The sequence below is a fragment of the Sylvia atricapilla genome, chromosome 16 (assembly GCF_009819655.1).
Source record: "Sylvia atricapilla isolate bSylAtr1 chromosome 16, bSylAtr1.pri, whole genome shotgun sequence".
NCBI lineage: Eukaryota > Metazoa > Chordata > Aves > Passeriformes > Sylviidae > Sylvia > Sylvia atricapilla.
In genome coordinates, this window is record NC_089155.1 from 9,444,638 (window position 1) to 9,456,828 (window position 12,191).

The 12,191-nt window shown below is 47.1% G+C and overlaps 2 protein-coding genes across 6 annotated transcripts in view; one reads left to right on the top strand and one right to left on the bottom strand.

Annotated features, from left to right (window-relative positions):
* Positions 1–605: 605 nt before the first annotated feature.
* GID8 (GID complex subunit 8 homolog) lies at positions 606–8,192 on the bottom strand. Of its 2 annotated transcripts, none has more exons than XM_066330865.1 (5): positions 8,037–8,192; positions 6,730–6,859; positions 5,374–5,570; positions 4,677–4,874; positions 606–4,333 (listed from the first exon to the last, which is right to left on the bottom strand). In XM_066330865.1, exons 2-5 carry the CDS (start codon positions 6,845–6,847, stop codon positions 4,160–4,162), a joined length of 687 nt encoding a protein of 228 aa, XP_066186962.1. In that variant the 5' UTR covers positions 6,848–6,859; positions 8,037–8,192; the 3' UTR covers positions 606–4,159. The 2 variants fall into 2 exon arrangements, with proteins under 2 accessions (XP_066186962.1, XP_066186963.1); XM_066330866.1 differs by lacking the exon at positions 8,037–8,192 and adding an exon at positions 7,502–7,720.
* A 3,133-nt stretch (positions 8,193–11,325) lies between these two features.
* The window catches only part of DIDO1 (death inducer-obliterator 1), a 48,606-nt gene continuing 47,740 nt past the window's right edge, over positions 11,326–12,191 (top strand). For 3 of the 4 annotated variants that reach the window (XM_066330867.1, XM_066330869.1, XM_066330871.1), the window contains exon 1: positions 11,326–11,445. The gene's annotated coding sequence lies outside the window, so the exon portion shown is untranslated. Of the gene's footprint in view, positions 11,446–11,941; positions 12,059–12,191 lie in introns of those variants that run through there. The other variant, XM_066330868.1, reaches the window with a different exon arrangement.

Consider the following 12,191-nt stretch of genomic DNA (forward strand, 5'->3'; position numbering starts at 1 on the left):
AAAAAAGCAAATTATCAGAGAAGTTGGCAAATTGAGTCTGCTTGGAAATGAACAGCAACTTCCACGCAGCAATTCATCCAGGTGAGATAAGGTAGCAGGATATTGTTGGAATCATGCTGTAACCCTCACCAAGACTGTGACAGAACACACAGGGCTTTCTGGTCTGAGGTGCCTGAAAGCATCAACACGCAGCCCACCGACGCTTTGACCAACTTTGTGCTTAACTTCATGAGGTGAAGGCAGGAGGGGAGCAGAAAGGAATAAAAATACTTTGTAGCAGCACCTCGAGGTCCCCATGGAGAAATGCAAATCCTTTTCAGGGGGCTGTGCATGAGTTTTGTGTTGTGTCTGTGCTCAGCAGGGCTGGGGACACCATCTCACACAAAAGCTACAAACCCTTCTCGTCCCTTTTCGTTAAGGCCAGCAGAGCACAAACAATTCCTGACATGATGTCGCTTCTGGAGGGAAAAGAGAGGTCAGAACTTGTAGCCTCAAGGCAGATTTAGGGCAAATAGGACTCCATATCCTGTTCTATTCTGGCTCTCAAGGATGCTCTCAGCCGTGGCTGACAGCAGCAGCCCCATTTCCCGTGAAGACACAACACACAGGGATCCAACTCCATTTAATGAGCTTTGTAACCCACTTGGACACAAGGTGGTTTGAAATAAGTCGAACAACACTCAGCTAGTCAAGGATTTTTTTAAGTAATGCCTTTAAGCTTATACTCAAGCATACAAAGCATAAATTTTACAAATTAAAAACAATAAAATCACCCTGGAATAATGTTGTGGCTTTTCCTGTATTTACAAAGAGCGGAAAGGAGGCAGAATTCTTTTCAACTTTTCTTTTAATGTGGGTGGAAGAAACTGAAAGTGTTTCAGTGAAATCATCTTGAAGAGAGAGAAGCACTTGACCTGGCTTAAAGGTGTACGTTTGCCTCTTCAAATGTCTTGAGAGGAAATGCTTTACTCAAAATTCTGCTGTTAAGTTTCTGTGCAGCAGCCTCTGCTTTTCCAGCAATATAAAACTCAACAGTTCAGAAAGTACTTCTCAAAGTACCACCCCAACTTCATCTTCAGGGAAGTCTGTGAACCCCCACCCTTCCAAAATCCCTTTGTACAACAGAAGCAGCCACAGCTCAGCTTAGATTTGACAGGCAGAAACAAAACACGGGAACAGCAAAGACAGTTACAGGGAGGTGATGGTTTTGGGAAGAGGAGGGAGATTTGTAGCCTAATCAAAACACACTTGCTATGCAGCCTTTCTGCAGAACTATAAGACAGGATATTTTACAATCCAGCTTCTCCACATCCATAGCATGAATGAAAAAAATCTTATTTGCTTTCACCAAAGGCAAGGCTGGGGGAGGATGAGTGCACCACCTCTAATGACCAGATCTGTCTGCCAACGTTGGGTTTGGAATAAATCTTCTTACAAAAGTTATTTTCATACTGTTCTAAATTCCGTGGAACAAAATATGTATTTTTACACTAAAGCAAACTGATCAAAGTGGCATTTAATAGTATTTGTTAAAGTGGTTATCTAACAAAAATGGGTTAACAAAAGCCCATTCATTAGTAGTCACCAAATAAGACACTTCTCATGCATATGACAAAAATTCATTTGTGTACTGAGACATCTGTTTACTGTGTACAATATTTCCATAAATTATAATATGTTTCACAGCCCCTACAATTCAAGAATATTTCAAACAGATTATATATTATATTTGTATATGCAAACTATTTTATATACACTAATATAAAGATCCTTAGAAGTACCAATATCACTACCTTTATGCTTTCTCTAAAATGCATAGCTTTCGAGTATCTTCTTGCAGTTACCAAAAACTTTACAGATTAAAGCTGCTTATCAATGTGGCATGTTCATAAAAACAAAGTGAAATAGTTCTAGACTAATTTTATATTAAACCCCTTAAAAAACGTGTTTATTTTTTAATGGAAAAAAACCAACAAGCTAGTGGAAATTCAAGTAATCTATGCTCAATCATTGCCCAAATACTCTATGGAATTAAGGTAGCGTTCTAGGAGGACAGTGAACTTCTCACCCAGGGCTGTAATACTGCATTTCTCATGGAGAAAAATGCTCATCATGCCACAAAAAACGCACCACTTTCCACTTCACCTGGGAGAAGCTTTACAGGAGATTCAACAACACAAGTGTTAGAACACAGAGGAAAAGCTGATCAGTTCTACATGAAGAAATTAGAGCTATTCCAGTTTTGTTTCTGCAGTTTGTTATTAAACAAAGTTACATTAACCATACAGTTTCTCACAAACTAAAAAGTTATACATGGTTTTCAGACATCAACCGACTTCGAAAAGAAAAAAAAAATAATTAAAAAAAAAACCCCAAAACAACCAAATCTACAACTGTTAAAAGTCTGGTGTTAGAACAACCAGCCTGGGTGAAGGAAAGCCAGACTGCTGCTGTAGCTGGGGGGCTACTGACAGCTTGTTTGTTATGTATAAACTTGAAGACCTCACTACCACAAATGCCTCAAAGTGGAGAACAGAACGATCAGTAAGAAATGGGAACAAATGATTTTGTCACATCCATCATCATCTCGCTTAACCCTGGCGCTCTGCACCTCTCACAGCTGCTGAACAAACAATGGCTTCCCCCCAAAAATAGCTACACAAGTAAACAGTGTTCACAGTAATGCAATCAGTAACAGGTTTTGTTAGTTCCTCTTAGCCAGGTGTGTCTGCAAAGCTTTATACAGTTTAATGCTTTAAGTATTCCAGTAAAATTAAGTGAAAACTAAGTTTCATTCTACAGGGTAATACCTACCATACAAGACTAGGTTATGTACAGTATGGGACTGGTGTGACAACTGCCAGTGTCTCATGATGTTAAACTGTTTCACTCATCAGCTTGCTCTGTGCTTGGCAAAACTTGATCTATAGACCTAAAAATCTAGATAGATTTGGCAAAATTAATGCTTCCAACCACTGGGTATAAACCAGTGTGCAGCACTGCAATCACTCAACCAGAATATCCCATACCCAGAAGATCACAATTTGTTGACTTGAAAGTCTGGACTTCACATTAAAACTATAAATCTAACTGGAGTGAAGACAGTCAGTAAACAAATACAGACGAGGATGAACTGCATCTCTTCAGAAAGGTGTGGAAGAAGTGAGAAAATGCAAATTTCTGTTTTTAGACAGCCCTGCTTTGCTTAGCTCAAGGCATAAAAACAGCCCAAGTAGGTCTAAAACTACAATTCTTATTCAGCAAGCATGAAGGCAGATCCTACACAAGCTGATGCATCAGAGGCTTCAAAAAGCATCTCTCCCCACCACTTGATTTCCTAACACAAGTCTTTCAGCTTATAAACATGCAGTGGCCTCCCAAGCTGTAGCAGCCACCTGGAATTGCTGCAAATTTAACATGGGGGGGGAAAGGCCCCTGTTAAAAAAAACCTCAAATGCCTCGGGCCATTTTGGTCATTTGTGAATATTAAGGAAAAAACCTATTTCCATCAATACTCCTCCTGAAAAGATGGGTCACTGATCCATTATGAACATAGCTCTCACCATATAAAGCACCAAGAAGTCAGAAACAAGGAAGAAAAAAACCAAACCAAAACAAAAGTCCTTAAATTATGATTTACAAGTTTGTACACTATTTCCTAAGCAAAAGTTTGACCTTACTGCAAAGTTTATAGATGAAAACTTGACCAGTTACTTTTAAGGGGAATGTATATCTGGCTATAACTTAAAGGTAGAAAATATTCACTGTTCTATATACACATTTCAAACAGGAGACAGTTAAACTGAACAGTTGCCAATATAGCTCCATATTAACTCACTGGCCACTAAACTAGGCATCAGCAGCCAATTAGAAAGCTTGAGTTCTGTACTTTTAAAAATGCTATTTTTCCTGTCCTGTTTAATTGTTTTTTTTTAAAAATGTATTATAGTGCATAGCCTAAGTCAGACTTCCAAAGAGATACAGCGCCTTTCAATGCAGTTTTTGCAGCATTTAAAAGGGACTTTTCTCCCTTCAAATTAGATGTTCATTGAAAAATCTGAATTGAGTGCTGTACTGTAGTAAAAATATTTCAGTCACAGACTGATATAAATGTATACTGTGCAGTACTAAGATTTTTTGATGTCCATCTGCACACATTTTACTTGGGCTCTTCAATCGTCCCCTTGCTGAGGTCTGTCATTTTGGGGTATTTCACTTTCTTCTGGTCCAGCTCATTCTGAGCCCACAGTAGTAGTTTCAGTAATTTTGCCAACTTAGGTGTTGATTCACGATTTTCATAGTCTAGAACAGCTTGATTAACCTCACTCCACACCTGGAAAAGAAAAAACTGGAGTTCAGTGACAGTTTTCATGTGATTAACACTGCTAAAGTCACACAGACACTGGGAAGATCACACCTAGTGTGCTAATTCCTCAGAAATGGCCAGGACAAAGCTCCAAAGATTACAAGCCTGAGAAAGCAAGGAAGAGAGCCAAGTAGTTGAATACATTTGGAATATATTAACACCATTTTTTTTTAAACCTTGCTCAAGAAACACTTCTGTTCTTTTGTGTATCACTATATGAAGTTTTCTTTCGAAGCATTTCAAAAATATTTAGATTTTATTTTCATAACATACATATAAAAGACATCAGTTTCCTTTGAGGAAGGACTACCTTCTGTCGCTGCATCATGTTCAGCAAGTCTCCAAATGGTGATTCTTCGGGATTATCAAAGGCAAGCAGAGCCAGCGTGCGCTCCATTTCTGTCAGGCATTCCCTGCTCTCCTCCCCTTGTTCTGCTAATTGGGTCTGAGCAAATTCCAGAGCTGCCTCTGTCTCACGCTGCCGAATCAGTTCAATCAAGTGCTGTTGCTACACACACGAAAGACACGGCAATATTAGCCCCACAAATTAACAGATCCCCACTATTTCAAGCCTGGAAGATTCAGGCACTGGTTTGCAATTTGAGACAAACATTAATCAGTAATTTGACAGTTTGAGGTCAGTTCTTCTCAATGTGTGAGACAAGGAGCAGCAACTTGGCCGCAAAGTCTACTGAAGAAGGGAACTTAGTGCTTTTGAGTACTAGGGTTTGAGAAGATGGGTTACTAAAGGAATTCAGACCAACAGCAACTGGAAGCTGGTAACTCACAGGCCACTGCTGCTGTCACAAGTTTTCACGTTAATAACTGTATACGGTGGCTCCTGTACCATGCAACAAAGTTTCCCATTGCTACAAAAAATGCCAATAACACCCACTTGCACCCATGTTCAGTCAAAAATCTCCTAACATAACCTAATTTCTTCACTACTTTTCCCATTCTCTCAGCAAACTCTAAGACAAAGATAAAAGTTTGCCACCTGTCCTCACCTGCAAATGAAAGTAGAGATATCTGTTGGTATCCAGGAGCTCTGGATGGAGGCTGTTTATCAATGCAATGGCTTCCTGGATCTGTCCTTTCAAGATCATCTCACGGATTTTTATTCTTTCATCCAGAGTCTCTAAATCCACACTGGGTTCAATTCCAGACTCCATCCGAAATTTCTCTGCTGCTTCTTTAAAGCCCTCTGAAATAGGAACATTTTACCCATAGAATGTATTGTATAAAACACTTTAGAAGAAAACCTATCAGCTTAAGTGAAAATATTTGAGTGTTGCTTGTGCAATTTGGGGGTTTAAAAATTAACCCAAAATTGCGAAAAATTCTTCTCTACATAAGAAGTCATTTATCCAATAGGCACCCAGGAGTAAAAGCTTCATTCATTCTGAACTCGTGTCCACTCACTCTCTAGGGAAGCAACTTGCAGTCCAATACCTCTTAACATGGAAGCCTGTTTTATACTTAAATAAAGCACTGTGCTTATTGCAAAATGAGATTGTGAAAGTCAGCTTTTCAAGTGGGTGGTTTTGCTTCACCCTCCAGCCCCAGATCTGTTTACACAGATCAAGCAGCTTTTCTGGTAAGAAAACAGATAAGAAGAAATAATTTTGCTTTCTTGGGTAGTATTTAATGCTATAACAGCTCTTTTAAATCCCAGGTCTTGCATTCATAGACACAAAACTCATTTACCACCCACTTAGGGGCTCTTGCTTCAACCCAGAGGCCTCACCTACACTCGGTGTAAACAGGGGTGTAGATGGATACAAACACCTCCACCCTAGCACAGCTTCCTGGCATGGCATGCACCTAATTACCAGCAACAACTCCCGAGGGCTTCGGGTTGTTCCAAGTATAAATCCAGGCCATGTGCTGAAGGGGTTAATATTGTGGTCTCAAATTATTTTGACTATAGTGCCCTTTCAGAGCTTATCTTTCTGCCCAGTTAAAAACTTGCTTCTGATAGTTGTTCTTGCAGCTTTCAGACTGTTATTTAACAACAGCAACTTATCTTGAGCTGTTTCAATGGCACAAAAAAGGACACCATGGAGAAGCAGGTCATGTTTACAGCATTGCAGAAAACACTTTGTTTTCTCTATCATTTAGCAGAAGAGTTCAGGCTCATAAATGTCATCTGTATTCCATGAGAACCGCTCAGTCTCTTGATTCTTTGTCGGTCTGCAGCTAAGAGAACACCAGAGCAGTTGGGCTTTGCTAAGAGAAGCCAACAGCAATCACAAAATTCTCACAGCCCTGAATTCCACTCCATCCAGTTCCATATCCTACCCCAAACTGATAAAGTATGTGACACACAATAAGAGCCTCCAGGCATTACCACCCGTTTTTACCTGTGACAAGGTAGTTCATGATAAGGCGGTTCATGTCTGCTCTCTGGATATGTAAGTTATTAAGCTTTTCCATCCATTCATCTTTCGTGATTTCATCAGGTTTTTCTGCATAACTCATCCTGGACTCCAACTACAAAAGAAAAGCATCTCATTCAACATGATTCAAGAAGAAAGAAGTCTAATGTGTGTAAGACTTGTGTTACTGCCATCTTTAGAGCTTTCTATGAGCTCTTTTAAATTAATAATCCAAAACTGACCCTTTTATCTTTAAAGCAGAGTTTTGCATTTTTTTCCTCCTCATTCCTGCACTCTTCCATATCTACTTGCCAGGCTCTAAAGCTGCTTTCAGAAATCTCAGAATAAAAAATTCAAATACCATCCTGTTGTACTTACTCTTAAATCCACTCCACATAAATCTTGCATAGAATTTACACAGGACGTGCAGCATCACAGTGTGAAACCAGCCAATGAGAGTTTGACAGCCAGCCAGAAAGACTGTGACAAACACTTACAGCAATGCCTATGTAAACAATATCTGCTTTAAGTCTGCACCAAAACTTCGGACAGCTCCCTAGATAGCACAGCTACAAAACTGACCACGATATATTACCCAGTGTACAACTCAAAGCTTTACAACAGCTCAGCTTTGCTGTCCCCAAAAGTTCTCCTGTCAGCGTTACTAAAACGTTATCTCCACTATTCTTCTAGACAATATTTCTGTTGGGATTGGCAGGCAAAGCATTTTCGCAAAGCCGCGTTTAATGATTTCTACCTCCAAGTCACGACCACGGGGGCAACGAAAGGGGAGGACAGGCTGCCGCAACAACAGCAACAGGCACCGCCATCCCTGTCAGACAACGAGCGGCAGCACGACTCCTCACAGCGAGCCGCTTCCAACTGGTTCTCCCTTCTGTAACCCGCGCCCGAAGCCGCCCCGCATCCGCCAACTCCGACAGCGGGAGCACGACCCGCCCGGGCCCCGATCGCTCCCCGTCCCGCGTTCCGCCGCCCGCAAGGGCGCTGGGGGAACGGGGCTCCCGCCGCCCCGCGCCGATGCTGCGGCCCGGCTCGCTGCGGACCCGGCTTCCCCCGCCGCACCGGCCCAGCCCAGCCCGGCCCGGCCCGGCCCTGCGCGGGCCACAGGGGCGCTGGGCCACGGGAGCGCTGGGCCCCGCTCGCCACAGGCCCGGCGCCTCCGCAGCAGCCGCGGCGGGCGAGAGCCGGCCGGGCCGGTGGCTCCGGGTCAGGGTGAGGCCCCGCTCCCGCCGTGCCCCGAGGCTGGCGCGGCCCCCCCGCCGCCATCTTACCGCGCGCGCCCGGGGCCGCTCCGACGCACGAACGCGGGGCCTCCGCCGCCTCCGCCGGGCCGCAGGCGCGCGGGTCTCGCGAGAGCGGCGCTCGCGGCCAATCAGCGCGCGGGAAGCGGGCGAGAACACGCGACGGCGGAGCAGAGCCGAGGCAGCGCGGAGGCGGCGGGGGCGGCCATGGCGGCTGCTGGGCGCTGAGGGTCGCGCCCGCCTCCTCCTCCTCCTCCTCCTCCTCCTGTCCTGCGTGCGCGCTCCGCGCTCGGCTCACGGCACTGAGCGCCGGCCCCGCCGCCAGCAGCTGAGGCAGAGGCTGATCCGGGCCGTGCTCGCCGCGAGGAGCGCAGGAACGGCCGCGTGAGGCGGCGGCGGCCCCTCGAGCTCGGACACAGCGGGTCGGTGCGAGCAGCGGTTGTAGGGAGCGGCCGTGGGAGCTGCGGCCCCTCCATCTGCCAAGGAAACGGGCAGGGCACACACAGCCTCCGATATCCTTGTGCACCCCGGCAGTTCCCACTTGTGTCGATCGGCTGCGCTGGGAACTGCCCGGGCTGTGAGGGTTGATGCTCTCTGTCAAATCACGCAGTGGCTGCTGAGGCGTTGATGAACCCACTCCGGGGTTTGTGGGTCACTGCAGAAAAAGCAGGAACACAGTGTTGCCAAAATAGGTTCTTGCACCCAGTGAACAAGAAGCCAATCCACACAGTGAGTCGAGGTATTTGATTTATTTACAGTTCTGCGTAGAAACGGGTGCTGGGGTGGCAAATCCTAAGAGCCAGTTCATCAACTATCAAAATTTCTTACTATTTATACGTTTTAGCAAATGAATTAGTGTTCATTGGCTACAAGTTGATTAGTCCGCAGGCTCAGGGGTTTTTTTTGCATCCATCAGTGGTCACGATCTGCCCCTGACCTAATTACCTTTAACCCAGTTGGAGCTGAGTTCAGAGCAATTGCTGAATTGGCTTTTTTAGTGTCTGCCTTATCTCGGAGTTCTGTCAGATGGCCTTGTGGCCCATGAATTCTACATTCTTTGTGTCCTTTATCGCTGGTACATCCTTCTTTCCAAGCTTTATTAACTTCCCCAAAACTTCAAAGAGAATCCTCCCTTCAGAAAATTTTACATATTACACATTTTTCAACAAAACTTCGATTTGTACATTTAAGGGAAGAACAGGCTTAAAATGTACACTTTTCTGTGTGAAATGGTGCAAATGATACTCCTCAGAGAAATGTCATTTCACTCACACAGATGGGGAATGTTGGTACAGTTGCACACTTCTCACTCTTGATTTTGTAACTGCAATAAAGCCCAGGCTCCAAAACTCACTTCCATTACAATTCTGCTTAGGTTGAAACCGAGAAAGCCCACAATGTAATAAATAATTTATTAGAACCGTAGACTATTCTGAGTTGGAAGAGTAACACAAAAAACAAGTCTTAAGTCCTGATTCTATGCAGAATATCATGGCCAGCTGCATTTCATCAGGAGCCATAGTGGTAGCAAAAGGAAGAATAGCTTCAAACTGACAGAGGGCAGGGACACATTCCACTGGACAAGGTTGCTCCAAGCCCAGTCCAGCCTGGCCCGGAACACTGCCAGGGACAGAAATCTTGATCCATGCCTTTTTTCTCCCCCACTAATGCTCTGAGTGCAATGAAAATTCTGCCTGTTTGGGGAAATGAGCAGTATCATGAGTAATTACATGATACATATTTTTTACTCTAGGAAGATGCAAAGCTGTGCAATAACACAGGGGGAAAGTTTCACTGTGTTTCACTGCAGGATTCCTTATGGCAGGCATCCCCCATTCACTGCTGCTGTGCAATTCCTTGTTTTGCATGTTCCCTCTCTGTTGGTGTGTAATTCCTGGGTTTGAGCACTTCCTAGATGCTAAATGTATCCATGAAAAGCATGTTATTAGCTTTTCCCAGAGCATAAATCACAGTGCAGCTTGATCTACCAAACCCTAAGGTATTTCCCCTCCATGTGATTTCATTTATTGAAGCTCTGTAGCTGCAGAACAAAATCTGAATTCCTGCTTGCCTGTAATTGTGGTGTTTTGTACTTTCTCACAGGAATCTGTTTGGGGTTTTTTACCTCTTGGTGTTCCTGGGTGAAGTATTAAAACTGCCAAGTTTTACAGCTGGAGAAAGCCAGACTATGCTTAACAGTAGGTTTTCCAACATTATCCCAAGCTTTTGCCACCAGAAGTCTCATGAATAGACTCGTAAAAGATGTAATCAAATTACTTGACAGAATCCTTTAATTCTGTAGAATTATTCCTAGGTAGGGTTTTCCTCCCCCCCTCATGTTTTCATTCCTTAATCTCAGTAAACACTGCATCTATCTGGAATCCTCCTGAAACCTGTGTTATCAACCCATGAGGAAAAACGTGCAGGATCAGGGTAAGCAAAGAGCCAAACCTCACACGTCCTGCTGTCTTAAGGCTCTTCAGGTGCCCAGCTCAGGAGTCTCTGGATGGTTGCTGGGGGTATTCTGTACCCCTTGGCATCCCTCAATGACTGTCAGGTGTGGATGTTTCTGGGTGCCAGTGTCCCAAAAAAGCGACAGAAGGAATCCAACACCTAAATGCAAGTTAACTGTCTCTAGCTATTTGTAGCAGCTTGGATCCTGCAGTGGTTTTTGAGTAGCTTAACCATTGAGCACGTTTCCTGTGGAGGCTCCATGTGTTGGATGGGCAGATTCAGAGAACATTCCGCTCTCAGCACTCAGTAACTTAAGAGTCAGAGCAAGGCATTACAGCAGCAATTGCCAAACAGTGCAAGTACAACAGAAAAACCAACCAAGTCCCTGTGGAGTGCGCACAGGTGGGGAGCACAGCTGCTGTGAGCAGGTGGCTGTGCAGCAGCAGCCTGGCTCCTCTGCCATGTTCCTCCGTCCACCCTCACAAATCATGGCCAAAGCTGCTGTTCCCGGGGTTGCGAGCGGAGAAACGGCAACGAGCCTGAGGGAGCCCCGAGGGCCGCGGGGAGTGAGCGCAGAACGGGCACAGGCACCGCGCTGTGGGAGGTGGAACCGCCGTGGCGCTGAGGGAGCCGTGCCACGGGCGGCCGCCATGGGGCTGAGGGAGCCGCGCTGCGAGGGGCGGCCGCCGTGGTGCTGAGGGAGCCGTGCCACGGGCGGCCGCCACGGGGCTGAGGGAGCCGTGCCACCGGCGGCCGCCATGGCGCCGAGGGGCGGGGCCGCCGCTCTCCCGCCCAGAGCCGCCGGGTCCTCCGGGAGCCGCGCGCCAAGGGCGGCGCTCTGGCCTCGCCGCCGCCATCTCGGTGTCGATGGTGGCGGGGGCGGGGCGACCCCGCCCAGCGCTGCCGCGGAGCGAGGAGGAAATGGCGGCGCGGCGCGGCTGAGAGCCTTGGCGGCCGCGGCGAGAGCCCCCCTTCCCTGCTCGCGGTGAGTGCGGGAGGCGGCTGGGGGAGCGCCGGGGCGAGGGGAGAGGGGGAGCGGGGCCGCCGCTGCGGCAGGGAGGTCGCGGGAAAGGCGGCCTGGCCGCCTTTGGGCTCGCTATAAAATGGAGGCGGGCAGGCGGCCGGAGCGGCTCGGGAGCGGGGGGGGGGGGTTCCCTGGGCGCAGCGGGGCGCGGGCACGGACTGGCTCGGTCCGGTCCGGTCCGGTCTGGTCTGGAGAAGGCGGCGGCGGCTCCGTGCGGGGGCCCCGGAGGAAGCCTCTGGCTCACACCGGAGCGGAACGGCCGCTCCCCGGGCGGAGCGGGCTGCAGGCGGCTCCTCCATCTTGGGGGAAGGAGAGGCGAGGACAGGCCGGGTGCGCTCGGAGCCCGTCATGGCCAAGCTGACGCCGGGAGCTGCTTCGTGACCGGCGCCACCGACTGCAGCCACCGGGCCCGGGCCCGCGCCGGGGGTGGCTGCGCCGGGGCAGCGTCCTTGGGGACACAGAACCCAACCGAACCCAACCGAAAGCGTTCCGGGCCTCCGGCGGGGGGGACTCAACTTCCCTGCCTTGGAGAGATGTTGGTTTTCTCTGGGCAAAGGAGGGGATCTCCCTGTTGGTGAGTTAAACACGAGCAGTTGGACTTCATCATGTTCTGCTGACTGTGTTGTAGGGAGAAAAAACCCGAATATTTAGACAGTAGGAATTGTTGGCCGGTTTAAAATATTAAATACATTCCTTGCTAATGCCCT